Source organism: Cydia pomonella, chromosome 12 (genome assembly GCF_033807575.1).
Source record: "Cydia pomonella isolate Wapato2018A chromosome 12, ilCydPomo1, whole genome shotgun sequence".
Taxonomy (NCBI): domain Eukaryota; kingdom Metazoa; phylum Arthropoda; class Insecta; order Lepidoptera; family Tortricidae; genus Cydia; species Cydia pomonella.
In genome coordinates, this window is record NC_084714.1 from 3,935,994 (window position 1) to 3,951,283 (window position 15,290).

At 37.8% G+C, this 15,290-nt stretch overlaps 1 protein-coding gene across 4 annotated transcripts in view; it reads right to left on the reverse strand.

Annotated features, from left to right (window-relative positions):
• Positions 1–15,290, reverse strand: part of LOC133523339 (E3 ubiquitin-protein ligase znrf2) — a 261,718-nt gene that overhangs the window by 29,611 nt on the left and 216,817 nt on the right. The window contains exon 2 of one of the 4 annotated variants that reach the window (XM_061858861.1): positions 5,031–5,579. The exons of 2 other annotated variants lie outside the window; for them this stretch is intronic. In XM_061858861.1, the coding sequence (XP_061714845.1) occupies positions 5,031–5,127 (97 nt within the window). In that variant the 5' untranslated portion in view covers positions 5,128–5,579. Of the gene's footprint in view, positions 1–5,030; positions 5,754–15,290 lie in introns of those variants that run through there. One more of the 4 variants, XM_061858859.1, reaches the window with a different exon arrangement.

A 15,290-nucleotide genomic window follows, 5' to 3' on the forward strand; every position in this document is an offset into this window, starting at 1 on the left:
GTAGGGCGGAGGCCTATCGGACGTCCCAGGTATCGCTGGGGCGATGCTGTTGAAGCGGACTTGCGCGATCTCCAGGCCGATAACTGGTGGGAGATGGCACAGGATCGAGACAACTGGCGTGTACTCGTGTCGGAGGCCATGACTCATTTTGGGCCATTAAGTAAGTAAGTAGTAATTAGATATTGATATGACATGGCATTGACACGACTCGCAATCTCAATCGCGTCAGTTGGTAGGTCAGGATTATAGTCAAAGCTAGCGGAGCGGAGAAGAGATGTTATTGGTTGATTCCCGAGCGTCCAAGGGCGTCGCTAAGGGAGTGCAGGGGGGGTTGCTGCTGTTCCTACAGGACACAATTTGTAACTTAATGTATGCCCCTACCCCTCCCCTTGACCATCGGCCATATAAACTGAAAACGTACGTATTTTGTAAGTTACTTCATTTGCCAATTGATTTGTTTACGTATAGTTTCATTTGGGTCTAGTATTTCAGTTTCTGAGAGGCTTATTTATTTATCAATATTGATTTACGTAGGCCATACACATACTTACTGATATTAAATTCAATGAAGGGTTTATTTATATACGTCCTACGTTTTCACCTAAGTTCAAGCCTTAGATTTGGACGTTATTTTTGGAAATCCACCCCTTGAGTGATTTTAGGTACCTATAATGACGTCAATCATTTTAAGTTCTACTCGCTGCCGTTCCACTATCAAGCCAACGTTTTAGCTGGGCTTGTTCATAACAATCTCGGTAGCTAATCTGGGCTATAACCGCGAAAATCGAAGTTCGCAAATTGCGGGCATCTTTCTCTGTCACTCTAATTACGCCTTCATTGGAGTAAAAGAGAAAGATCCCCGTAATTTGCAAATTTCGGTTTCGCAGCTCTGTTATCCAACGATGCTACAGGCAAGTGAGGCTACGTAGGTACTGTCAATACTGTCCGTCGTGTGGACGCGCCTAACTACTCTTGATTTTTATTTAAACGCACTACGTATGACCGTGACCCCTCATCAGTTGATAGATAAGCTGTGTTCACATTTACTTATGTAACTTAATTAAGTAGAGATAAGTGTTTTACACTACCGCTAACGAATATGTTGTCTTCCCATTCCCACCTGCGGCGGCATCATGGTTCCATTTTTATCACTTGTCACTATGCCCGTCACTTTCGCACTTACATACTTGTTAGAACGGGACAGGTATGGTGACAAATGATAAAGAGCCGACCATCTTAGCCCTACTGGTATTAGTCATATGGTATAGTTTCATTTTAATTTTTAATAAGCAGAATTATTAAATTTGAGCTTATATGTATACATAACAGACCCATCCAAAATACATAATAACATAATGGCTTTTAACTTTAAATTAAGTCTTTAACAATAACAAAGACTCTTTCCCTATTGAAATAAGCTCAAGGAAAATTGTTTTTCTTTCCTGTACGTAATAAGATTTAAACACATGTTTACCGTAATGCCTCATGTTATTTTTTGAGATTTTGCCAGGATGTATTTTTAAAAATCAGCTGAAACTATACTTTCTATCTCTACCTTAAGTCGCCATTTATATATTGTATATGTGTAAGTATAAATATATATTGTATTATATTATATTGTATATTTATTAGTATATTCGGTATTGTTTTAATACTTATATAAGTAGTATGTGTGTTTGTATTTAATAGTCTCCATATTTAGCTCCTTGCACTACCTGTTGACTTTTGTATGAGTTCGAAATTTCCTGCTACCTAAAGGTTGTCTGGAAGAGATCGCTTTTTAGCGATAAGACCGCCTGTTGTTACCTGGTTCTATTTTCCTTTAAAATTCATTTGTAGTTTTACACGTATGTAAAATGTATAATTGTTGGTGCAATAAAGAATATTTACTTACTTACTTCTCAACAAAACAAATATAACCCACCGAACTTTAGAGTCCGAGTCGGTTCTCCATACAAACGTAAAGCCCAACCAGAAATATATGATCATTGTCAAGAGGGCGCTGTTATTCTCATGTATAGGTTGACAGTTCAGTTTAGTATGCAAAATTTTGTTCCAGTGAAATTCCGCAATATGGCGCGTGATCATATATTAATGGGCAGGCTTTAGTTACGTTCTCATTTTAAAACGACTAGCTAAATTGTTATGAAACTTTGTACGTATAACAGGATAAGGTATATCTATGCCTCTAATTGGTTTATGTAGCTTCAGATACTATAGTAAAAAAAAAAACAACGGGTTGCACTCTGGGAGTGCCGGCAGAAGTGAAAACTTGAATATTAACGGAATTGGAATGCTTAGGGAATAATTTTGCACTAATTGCTTTAATTATCAGTGTAAAAGTACTATCATTTATGTGGTGAAATACAATATTCATTTATTCCGCTATAGTACACAAACATGACAATTTATATTACATTAAAAATGTAACACTTCAGAACTATTACAATTATTTAACATTAGAAAGTTTATCTCTCAGAAAAAATAAACTTCCATCCACAATCTCAACGACTCTTAATTGCACTATCATAATTAGGTACTATAGAACCATCATGGAGTTTTTCGATCAGGTCGCGTGTCCGTCTTACGAATTTTCAATCTGACGAATCTGTCGGTCACGTGACCTGTCACGAGTTTAACATTTTTTCCCCATCACAAAAAGTGCTCAGCGCCGCTAAAGAAGTTTTCACTTCAAAAATACTGCGTTTCATATAAAACTTTTTTTGCTCTATTTCGTTTGTTCTATAAACTGGACCTATATAAACTAATTATCTATTACCTCATGTCATTAAATGTATATACAGTGTCATTACAATCCAACACGTAGTTTTTAAAATGAGAACGTAACTCCGTTTTTATGGAAAGGTGAAATCCGGCCGAGCTTGCTGCTCTCCTGATGATTAAACCTACAATGTGAAAGAAATTTGACATTTTATGTTTGAAAAATAAAAGTATGTGGTCTACTATTTATCTCAAGAAGTAGTTCAAAACGTCGCATGGTGATTTTCTAGAATCTAGAAGAGGACTTCTCTGATTTTTGCGATTAAATAAAACTGTATATTACTTTTTACTTACCATAATAATAATAAACTGCATTGGGCTGGCCCGCTGGCGTGGGGACTATAGCCCAAGCCATCTCAAACATGTGAGTACGTCTGTGCCCAGCAGTGGGACGTATATAGGCCTTAGAAGACCTGGATACTAAGCGCCATCTCCGTAAGACGCGACCGAAGCCCTCGTATACTTATACAACCCAGCTGGCCAGCTTCATTGCGCACCATGTGATCGCATTCTCAAAACCAAATTTGGCTTTGCAAGTCATATCAGAGCGTTCTATGTCTCCGAATAAAAACATTTGGAGGAGTCGCCGTCGTCGGAGACGGTGAGGAGGACTATATAGCGTCCGTCTCAGTAAAACGATAGACCTATAGTATATCACTCAGGAGCGCCGTAACTCAGCAGTATATTGCATTGCACATGTCACACGCATTGTTGCATCAACAATAAATAAATAATAAATAAATATTATAGGACATTATTACACAAATTGGCTAAGTCCCACAGTAAGCTCAATAAGGCTTGTGTTGAGGGTACTTAGACAACGATATATATAATATATAAATATTTATAAATACTTAAATACATAGAAAACACCCATGACTCAGGAACAAATATCCATGCTCATCACAAGAATAAATGCCCTTACCAGGATTTGAACCCGGGACCACCAGCTTCGTAGGCAGGGTCACTACCCACTAGGCCAAACCGGTCGCCATATGATTTATCGGTTCGAAGAAAGCCTACCGTGAGTACCGTCTCAGCTGTCTTACTATTGTAAGACGATGACTCATATCAAAATATGTATATCAGCTCTGGTTTGTTATCTTTAGTGTCTGACAATATGCAAGTAATAAGTTCGAACGGAAGTTCTTAATGATGATAGTAAATGGTACGTAGCTTATATTGCTTACTTTAAGACCACCTCACAATCCTCTCATGCCAGAATCGTAAACATCAAGCTTAGGAATTTTTTGTAAGTAAATATTTTGCGTCAGAAGGTGTTTCTTTCCTGAGTACATAATTTCATTTAGACAAAGTGTGGTTAAACTATTTCTAGTTGTGAATAAGAATCCGCTACAGGACAAAAGTGTCACAACGCCTACCTATCCTCCATAAAAAAAAAAAAAAAAAAAAAAAAAAAACAGTTTTTAAGAAGAAATATTGAACCTCGTTCTACTAATGGAGTCCCAGGCATAACCATGGCAACAAGTGGCAAAAAATAATGATTTACCCACAAACCAAAAAAATAACATATCACCGCAGATACGATGGTTCATGCTGCGGTGGCAGCATGGTTCCATTTTTATCACCTGTCACTATGCCCGTCACTTTCGCACTTACATACTTGTTAGAACGTGACAGGCATGGTGACAAATGATAAAGGGCTGACCATCTTAGCCCTATCTTGATGTAGATGGCGATGTATGTTTCGATATGTTTTATGCTAATGGATTGTCAAAGTTTAGCAACCTAGTTACCGTTTGAGCCACCCCACACTAGCGGTTCCTGAGTGTCGGCGTCTAGTCAACTCTATGGCTGCTGCTCGACGCAACGTTGGCGCAACTGCGCAGCGACGCCATTTTCCATTGCGCTGACCTATTATTACAGCTATCATACTTGTGACTAATACAACGTTTTGCACTAACTTTATATTCGTTTGTGTACACAAATGTGTTATGCCATACACTCGTCGAGAGTCTCTCGCCGAGACTCTCGGCACCGCTCCGATCCGATCGGAGAAGCGCGAGACGAGACGAGGAAGCGCGAGACCAGAAGGGACCAGAATGTACACACTCGTTCTCGGCCTGTCCCGACGAGTGTGTACAGCCCCCAATACGTCTAATAAACGATGTTTTTCAATTTCAATGCGTATAAGGTTACAGAAACATTGTTGTGCTGTGGGAATCTGAGATGCGATGTTCCTGTTTGACATAGACAAATACACAATACTAAAATTCGTAAGCGTTTACCGTAAAGTATCCTCCGTGGCGGACGGCGGAGCTGCGCGCCGTACGCCGCCGCGTCCGGCTCCGCGTCCGGCACGCACGTCCCGATGATGATCCCCATGATCCACGGATCCGGCACTGAACCGTATTACGTCCGACACATTACCGTCATTTCACAACTTTACACTTTTCATGGCCCGCGGTGTACACAGACAGAAAGTTTAAAAGTTATAATTACACAAAACGCTTTTCATGCCCACAGTGTACACGAAAAGATTTCTAAAACTCCACTGTTTATGGCCAGTAAATCTAAAACACTTTATAATGCTCAGTCTAAAACATTAACACTTTTTATTACCCGTTAAAAGAGTTGGCCAAAACACAAATAAAGAGGTTTATTAGGCAACACTTTAGTTCTAATTTTCCATAGCGTACACACTCACGAGAATTTAAAACATCAACATTTTACGTTCAGCGTACGCAATTGACGTCAATCCAAAATTATACACTGCACTGTTGCACATTAAGTTTATTACAAATTTAATTGGCCTGTGCTCTTGCTCCCTACATAAACTAGCAACATAAAAAAAAAAAACTTTTTAAAAATAAAACTTAGGCGACAGTTTGTCAGAAAACTTCCGCGAGTGTACGCCAATCGTCGGGCACTTTATGTAAAGTGGCGGACAATTTAAGCGGCACGTGATTTCTCGACGCCGCTCGGAAGGCGAATGGAGCGTGTCTGTAGACTATGTAGGTCCTGGTCAGACGTGTCGCTGAGCACGTGCGAGGCTACTGCTCGAACTAACCAATTTACATATTTATAAAAATATACTATATTATATTTTATTTATTTTTTACAAACACAAGTGTGAAAATAGCAGATAAGAATAAACAAATTTCAATGGAGTTTTAAATTTAACAGAGTTTTATGAATAATGCTTTAATAAGTTTATAGATGATTTTTCTTGGATAATGTAGTTGAGGGTCTCTTCGAGGAAATAAAATTTGAAGCAAGGTACAAAAAACTAAACGTTATAAACAAATTCTGATCAACATATTTTTGAAATAATGTGCTGTTTTAAAAATCCCTTGCGGTTTGTAAATGCGAAACTTAACTAAAAGATTGTGACAATTATTTTTCTTATTCTCGAAACAATAATGATAATCGTAACAAAGAGGAAATCAATTTTAGCTACGTTTCATTGGTAAAAAATCCAAAAATGCGTCTTACCTATACCTATACTATACCGAAAAACCATATTCACAAATCTAGAAAAGTAATCGTCTTTTTTTTAATCCCAACAAATTGTTATAGATCTCAAGGTCATCTTAGACTGGTTTTCCTCAAGAACTCGACTCGTCTCGCCAGCGCAACGAACTCTAGACGTGACGTGTAGAATGCGTCACGAATAAATGTAAATATGGCCGACCTATTTCGGTCGCGAATACGACCGGTTGACCATTAAGGATCGTATGGCAGTATAAAATATACATTGTTTGTTGTCTACTGTATGAGAACAGTCAACAATAGGTATTGTACAAATATACAACAATGACATGGCGGAGTTAATGACAAATAACATTCTCTACCAGACAACCATACAGAACCAATAGCAAAACAAAAATATGTAGAATTTAATTAGAAATATTTTAATACCAAAACATATTACTATACACCGTGGGCCTATACAACCCGACAGATTTTAACCACGCAAAAATGTTTTACGACTTTTAGTCAAATTCGGCAATAAAAAATATATTTGTGTGTGTATTCTGCTCGATACGTTATTTACATCCTGGAGAAAAAAAAACATTTTAACGAATAAGTAATGTTTTGTTTTTTATTTACAGTTTTTTTTTGTTTCCTGTAAAACTTTAATGTCTGTCAATAGGTATGTCTAAACCAAGTCACATAGTAGCAGCGTCGCAGCCAAAAAGGCGGTTTTCACTGAGTTATTACAGAAAATTTTTTTACAAGAACTGTCATTATCTCTAAAACAAGTCCGATTTCGGAAAACTTTTGTATGTCATTTTAGTCTTCTAAATGAAGAGTACACCTTTAAAATCTGTCAGGTTATATGGGCCCACGGTGTACATTAAATAGTTTTTGACCTCTAATCCAGGCGTAATATAAATGAACAGTGTTATTGATTTACACAGGTTTACTTTAGTTAACGAGATTGACTAAGAAATGTGACGCACTACTAATCAGAATGATATTATATCAAAGTACGAATTTATCCTTATTTGCATCAAAGATAAAAATGGTAATTTTTCTAGGTACCTACTTTGTTTTAATTAATAAGTTAAGCTGCTACTAAAGTTAGTTTATTTAATTGAGCAAAACGAACGAGAGTTTTTCTAATTCTTCCAAACGACTAACTTTCCTAATTATTATTTGTATCTTATTTCATCAGAGAAACTAAGGTTAAATAAACTTAAAAAGTAGGCTTTTAACTACCTTCAAATGAAACCAATTACGAACAGCTTTTTGTCTAAAAGCCCACTAAGTAATTTTAATGGCAAAAGTTTTGACGCACCCAAACTTAAATCACTTTCAAGTGAATATGATACATGGGTACCTAAATTGGGTAACGGCGTAGATTTTGGCAATTAGTAACGTATAGCGACGTAGAAAATATTACGTTACGGTAACGTGAATACAACGTCGGTGTATCGTTATTTGGGGGGAGGTTGGTAAACATTTATAATGGTGGATTACGGTCTGTTTGAAGACTTGGCTGCTTTTTATGATATAGGGTAATAGGAGGCAAACGAGCAGACGAATCGCCTGATGGTAAGCAATCACCGTCGCCCATGGACAGCCGCAACACTAGAGGGATTACAAGTGCGTTACCGGCATAAAGTTAGGAAGTTTAAAGGTCGCATCGGTCAGGAAATACCGCAAGTGACAGTTCATTCCACAATTTGTAGGTACTTTAACCAAAATTTTAGCTAGATTTAGTCCCAACTCTACACTCAACTTCTGCTGGAACAATAGCGCAACCATATTTTACCAAATAGAAGATCGGACACACACACGTTCATGGCCCCGACGGAAGACGCGCTATCCCAGCCAGGCTAGCACCACCATGCTGAGTAGGGACCATTTCGTGGCGTATATATTATGTTTTATTACTTGTTGTTTTCTTCTTTAATTTTGCCACAAATAAAACGCTCTCTATTCTCTACTCTACAATGCGTTGCGTTGCGTTGCGTGTACGGTACGGTACCTATCATCCACAACAAAGCGCGCCAAAATCTGATACAAGCTTATTTTAAGAGCCATAAGAGTGTGTTTATATTTTTGCCCGCTTAGCTGTGGAAAAAATTATTGCAAATTGTACAGTACAAGTCACATAGAATTTGGAACTTGGGTTGTCACACTTGTCACTAAGGTACATTCTTTAAAAGAAACTGTTAGCAGACTTGTAAGAAAATACCTTCGCTATTTGAAGTCTGAACTAACGATAAAATAAAATTTGTATGTACAGAAAGTTCGCTCGATAGAAAATCTATTAGAAAATACCACAAACCAGATATAATTTAAAATCACAGGTTAAAGTTTTATTAGCTAGAGCTAGAATGCATATATTTTGGTTTTATCTCAACTTAAAATGTCCTCAAGTGTACACTTCAAATGTTCTCGTCTGTAACTTTGTAGTAAAGTGGCGGACAATATAAAAGACACGCAATTCCCTTCAAGAATCTTCTTCCACCAAATGCACTAAGTGTATTATGGACGGTAAGGGTAACATATTACACCGCAGAGATACAAAATCGTTTCTGTATAATATATGGAGGGTGACGACCAAAGTCCTATTGGACTGTTGGCGATATAACAATTTTTTTTATTTATTTAACTTCGATTTTCTTTGAATTGCAGCCCACTTTCACGAAATCTTATGAGCTGTCATTACGATAAGTAGAACAGAGCTCATAAAGTTTTATTGTATGGAAATTTTACAGCTGTCTGTGTTGTGGAGCCATTTTTGACCGGTTCGTTTATATATCCACTAGCCGCCTAAATGTCAATAAAAATGAATCCCATTGTATTCTAATCTGAATATTTATTTCGACAAATCAAATCTGCATTTGTATTGACATGTTTTGATGTCTGGGCAGTCAAAGGATAAGCTATTACATTTACGCTAAACAGTGTAATTAAATGAATATGTTATGTCATGTAGTCTCTTTTTGATATACTTACTAACTGGCGGTCTATTTTTTTAATTAAATATAAAAAATCTGACTTGTTTGTGCGAGATAAAGCGAATGTTATCATTCATTGATACAATTTTTGCACTATACTTTTGTAGCCTGTATGAGGTATTTTTAGGGTTCAGTACCACAACAGGAAAAAACGGTATCCTTATAGGATTACTTTGTTGTCCGCCCGCGCGTCCGTCCGGCCGTCGATCTGACCCTTTATCTCGGAAACGCTTGGAGGTACAGAGTTGAAATTAATACCATACATATATTCAAGTCTACAGTCCTTTGAAGCTGTAAAAAAATCAACCTTCTAAGTTAACGAAAAAAAAAGATACAATCGTTTATGCCGCAAAAAACGTATATTTCGACTCTCTCAAGGGAAAAAATAGGGTACTTCCCGTTGACCTAGAACTATGACATGTTGCATACACTACTAATACAGGGAATAATCAGAAAACCATACATTTGTAAAAACAAAAAAAAATATATATAAAAAAAAGTTCATTTTGTACGGAGCCCTCGGTGGCCGAGTCCCATTCGCACTTGTCTAGTTTTTTTTTATATAAAATAGATCAAGCGTACACCTTAAAGTTCCCAGAAGACGATGACGAGTATAACGACATAGTTAGTAAATTGTCTACGCTTATGCTACTGGCAACTTGTATACCTCAAAACTGTTCAAATTACTTAACAAAGAGAACATTCAACTGTTTTTTGCAATAACCGCTACTTCGGAAAACCCATCGCAATGCTGACTCATCATAATACTGCTAACAAAAGAAAAAAAACACCTTATTTCAATGACTTAGGGTGTTATTTCCCACTTCATTGGACAATGTACTTAAGCCCTTATTACGAAAGTGACAGAATCGTTAAGTAAAGAATACTAACACTGCCCTATAATTCTATAGTCATTACGTCATTAGTGGATATTTTAAATTGACATGTTCAACTTTTTTTTTGAATTGATGTTCTTGTATTTAATTGATTGATATGACCCTATATCAGGTCTTTATTTCTTTTAATAGGTTTTCGAGCCAGTGTTGCCAGGTGAGCGGAAGAGAATTATCGTATTTGAGTGTCAAAATTATCGTACGCCTATCTAAAAGGCATTTCTTGTAAAATAAGATTAAATTATAATCAAACAAAAAACATTATTTTCGTCTAAATTGCAAAAAAACAGTTTTATATTTGTGTATTTTTGTGATAAATCCAAACGGTTTAAAGGAAATTTCGAGATTTTCACTCTAAGGAGCCGAACACCCAAAAGGCTGTTCTGTTGAATTATAGGCTATTTCTGAGGGAGTGTTATATTTTGCTTCAAATACTAAGACTTTTCAGGTGGCATCGTCCAAGGGCTGAAATTATCGTAATTTTGGAACGTAAATCGTACCGGAGCACTAATTATCGTACATGTACGATAATTATCGTACGCTTGGCAACACTGATTCGAGCATAAGCGCACGGTTTAATGGAATTTAATTATCGCTACTAAGTAATATAATAAATCACGAAAGTAACTGTGTCTAGTTGTCTGTCGGTTACCTCTTCAATCTTCACGCTTAAACCGTTATACAGTAGCCATCAGATATATAAGAGCGGCCAAGGTGTTCACAAATATCTGAATTCTGAACACGCACTCTAACGCCTTGACAATAGAGGCGTGTTCACATATTTGCGAGCACCTTAACCGCTCCGGTATATCTGATAGTTTTCATCAATCATCATCATCATTCCATGAAGACAAAGTCGCGGGCACTGCGGGCAGTAGGTAGCTAGCAGCGGTGGCAGCATGGTTCCATTTTGATCACTTGTCACTATGCCCGTCACTTTCGCGCTTACATACTTGTTAGAACGTGACAGGCATGGTGACATATGATAAAGAGCCGACCATCTTAGCCCTACGGATTATTATTTCATTATAGTACGCATTAATAATATTAGTAAGGGTATTAGCATAATATTAGGGGCGTCCATAAATTACGTGAGGCTTTTTTGAGAATTTTTTGACCCCCCCACCCCCCCTGGTGAGATTTCGTCATGTTTTTCTTAAGCCCCCCCCCCTCCTAATCTCACGTGAGATTTTTTAAATTTGTGTACAGGCTATAATTTTTTTATTCCGATTCAACTTTACTTCCACGCAAATTTACACTTTTTTCCACTAAGAAAAAAAATTACGTGATATTTGCTAAACACGCCCCTCCCCCCCGAGTGAGATTTGGTAAGATTAAGCTTAACCCCCTCCCCCCTTGAACGCCTCACGTAATTTATGGACGCCCCCTTAGATATTAACTGAGTAGAATACCTAATTAAACAGTCTGATCCTATGCATATTTTATCTGAAATGGCCCATTAAGCGAGGATTACTACCTAGGCTTATTCTTTGTTTGTTCAAACTAAAAGGGTCAGAAAGGGTAATACTAAATTATTTTTAAGCTCTGTAATTGCTAAAGCCAACCTCGAACTCAATCACATCTCATATTAATATTATCTTATCAATGTGACAGAACTATGTATGTTCGTATGTTTCATATGTTTTCGCGGCTTAACTGAACTGTTTACATATTTAGTGATCACGTGACCACAACTCTGGTGCTCCCAATTTTTCTCCATGGTTGTGAGACATGGACTAAACGAGCAGATTTGATCAAGCGTCTCAACGCGCTTGAGATGTGGTGTTGGCGCCGGATTTTACAGATACCTTGGACAGCTATGAGTACGCCGGTTGTCAACGATATGCCAGGACCTAACTCTCATATACTTCGGACATCTCTCACGCCGCTCCCCGTATAGCCAAAAGAGTTGTTATGATGGGCAAAGTTGAAGGCACCAGACTTCAGGGCCCTCCCCCTACTAGATGGTGTGCTCAAATCACTGCACCTATGCAATTAAAACTGCACGAGGCCATGCGCTTGGCGAGGAATAGAAGCCTATGTAGGAATCTGGTCTTCAACAGGCGGACATGATGTCACGATCCTCGGCATTGAGGGACCGACTGAAGAAGAAGAGACCACATCTGGTGCGAACCAGCTGAGACATCGGATAAGGTAAAAACTAAGCCTTATTTAGACGGTTCAAGAACTTGCATGCAATATTCGATACATTGTTAACTACAAAGTACAACGAATTCAGTCGATCGACCAACTACCACAATGTAACGAAAATTGCATGCACGTTCTTGAAAATAGTATCGCGTTAGACCCATTTAAATCACAACATAAAATCTGAGAAAGATCAATATTTGGCAGGTATGGACATAATCGAATTGAAATTGTTACTGTCGTGAGTCAAATACTAAGCTAATTATACGGTTTAACTCACGTAGTTTTAGTCACTCGCGCGACTGTTTCGGAGAGCCTAGTACCCGTGCCATGAGTCACTGACAATGTCATAACTGACATATACGCTATCGAGAACGTAATTTTTAATTTACTTTCCACACATCTCGCTCGCACTTATACGCGAGTACGAGCGAGATGCATAAAAAGTAAGTTTAAGTAAGCGTAGATATATTACTCATATTAGACATAAACTGAACCTACTTTACTTTTGGAAATCATCTCAAAAGGTACAGTTCCCACGGGATGTCGAGACGTGGTCGTATTACGTTAGTTCTAATGTATTGTATTATTAGTAGGTAAGCATTGCATATCTAAACGTGAATCTGGCCTACTTAGATCAGAATAAATCATAATCTTCGTCGAAGCAGTTGTTTGGTATGCATTTTCAGCTGCTAGTGTATTAAACAATATAATCTTATACCTTTAAACGAGCAATTCTTGTATATATATATATATTTCTGTGATCTCGGAAACGGCTCTAACGATTTCGCTGAAATTTTGTATATGGGGGTTTTTGGGGGTATACAATCTATCTAGATTAGTCTTATGTTTGGGAAAACGCGTGTTTTCGAGTTTTCATGCGTTTTTCTTTCGACGCAGAATATGGTCGCTAATTTCGTATTGCCGGCCACTGTTCGTCTGGTCCAGCGGGTTAAGACGCGGACTGCTAAACGAGTGTTACGGGTTCGAATCTCGCCCGGTGACTATTTTTATATGTTCAAGTTTATATATAATTTTTATTGTTGTAGACAAGTTTAATTTAGTAAAAAATGTAGTTAAGATTATCACCTATACACCACCATATTACAATAAATAGTTATAACCGAGCTAAGCTCGGTCGCCCAGGTACTAATATAATGTTAACAATAATATAATAGTATATTTATTTCATAACGTTAACCATAATATTGCCCGCAATTATCAACAAAAGTGACGTGTTTTCCATGTTTGCACCATGTCCGAAGAAACCCATTTACGAAAATAATACGATTAGTTTCTTTCGTACGTAATTTGGTCCCGCGTCACGAAATAGTTATTTTTACTTTGAGTCATAATCGCAAACCTAATTAAGGAAATCGATTTATATTCGGTTGACAGCCTCTTGTGGCCTTCAGGGTGAGATTGATGATTATCCTTATAATACTTAAGTATATAGTCTTACTTACGGGGGTCTCGATGCCAATTATAACTTTGCTCCTTTCGGTGTCGAGACCCTCGGTCCGTGGGGCCCGGGAGCTCAGAGCCTCTTTAATGATTTGGCCAAACGTCTTGGTGACGTTAGAGGGGACAAAAGAGCTGACAGCTTCCTCGCTCAACGAATAAGCGTTGTGATTCAGCGAGGAAATGCTGCCAGTATCTTTGGCACTATCAGTGTCAGGTTCCGATTTGATTTATATTTATATATGTTATAGAGTAGTGTAAAATAACAGACACATACTTTTTTTTTGCTGCCCAAACTGGGAGAAATTGTCATCTAAAGTACTAAAAAATTACTATAATAAGTGACAGAGAACACTTTGAATAGACTAGTTTTTACAAAAAAAAATGTACCAATTCATATTTCAAATAAAAAAATCTTGCGGAATTTGTATAAGTTTTATTTCTTTTTATGACCTCAAAAATACGTGGTTAATTTTTTCCGTTTCCTCACGAGCACTTAGTATATGATATGATTGATATACGGGACAAAAACTGTGCTTACATAAGGTAACAGTCCCGTATAACCGGAACGTATGGCAACCCTACATATAGCGCGCTAGCATGCTATCTTCGCCTATCAAAGTTTGCGCCTACAATAAGTATACTACTTAACGTGTCTTTCCTCTACGATATTCCTAAACTAAACAACTACAAAAAATGGAAGCCGCCTCGACCTTTAAGTAATCGAATCAAAGGGAAACCCTGTGGTGGCTAAAAAGCCTGTTGCGTGCCGCTAATCTGTAGGATGATTGTGCTGCCCTTGCCGATAGCTACTTAGGTTATCTGATCAAGTGACCCAACTTGTACTTGGTTGTTTCAGTGTTGCTGTATACATTGACCCCTGCCTGATGCTATCTCTATTGCACGCGCAGAATTTGATTGCTGCCCCGCTCGCACAGTGACATTGACAGCTGGCAGCATGGGCGGGACAGCAATATAATTACGCGAGTGCGACAAATATAGTAACAGGCGGGTCAGTATCTATATTTTCTCGTATAGCTTACTTCTTGTCTTTAGGATGCATCAGACTTCAATGTTTGATATCAAAGAAGGAATAATACGAAGAAAATTTTTTTTTCTTACTGGCTGTATTGGCCTTTAGTTCATTATCATAAAGCCTCCTATCGCCCACTGCTGAGCATAGGCCTTTCTTCTTGTACGCCACTTATCCCGGTCCTGGGCTAGTCTCATCCAGAAGTGCCCCGCGACCTTTCAAATGTTGTCCACTCAACGAGTTAACGGCTTTTAGTTATGTTAACGGCTTATAGTCATGATTCTATTCTATTCTAGTTATTAGAACTAACAAAGCATAAACCTGTAACAAACACTTTCGTGCTTTCGGTTCGTTTCCACAAAGTTAACAAACAACAACATATTAAGAAGAATAAGAAGCAGGTAACAAGCCCGGACAGTGTGTACCTGCTCTAATCTAATTGGTATTAGGTGAATAAGGTTGCGTGTACACTGACGTCAAAAACTAAATGTTGCGATTAGGGGCCAGTTTCTCAAAAGCTTGTATTGTAATTCAAGT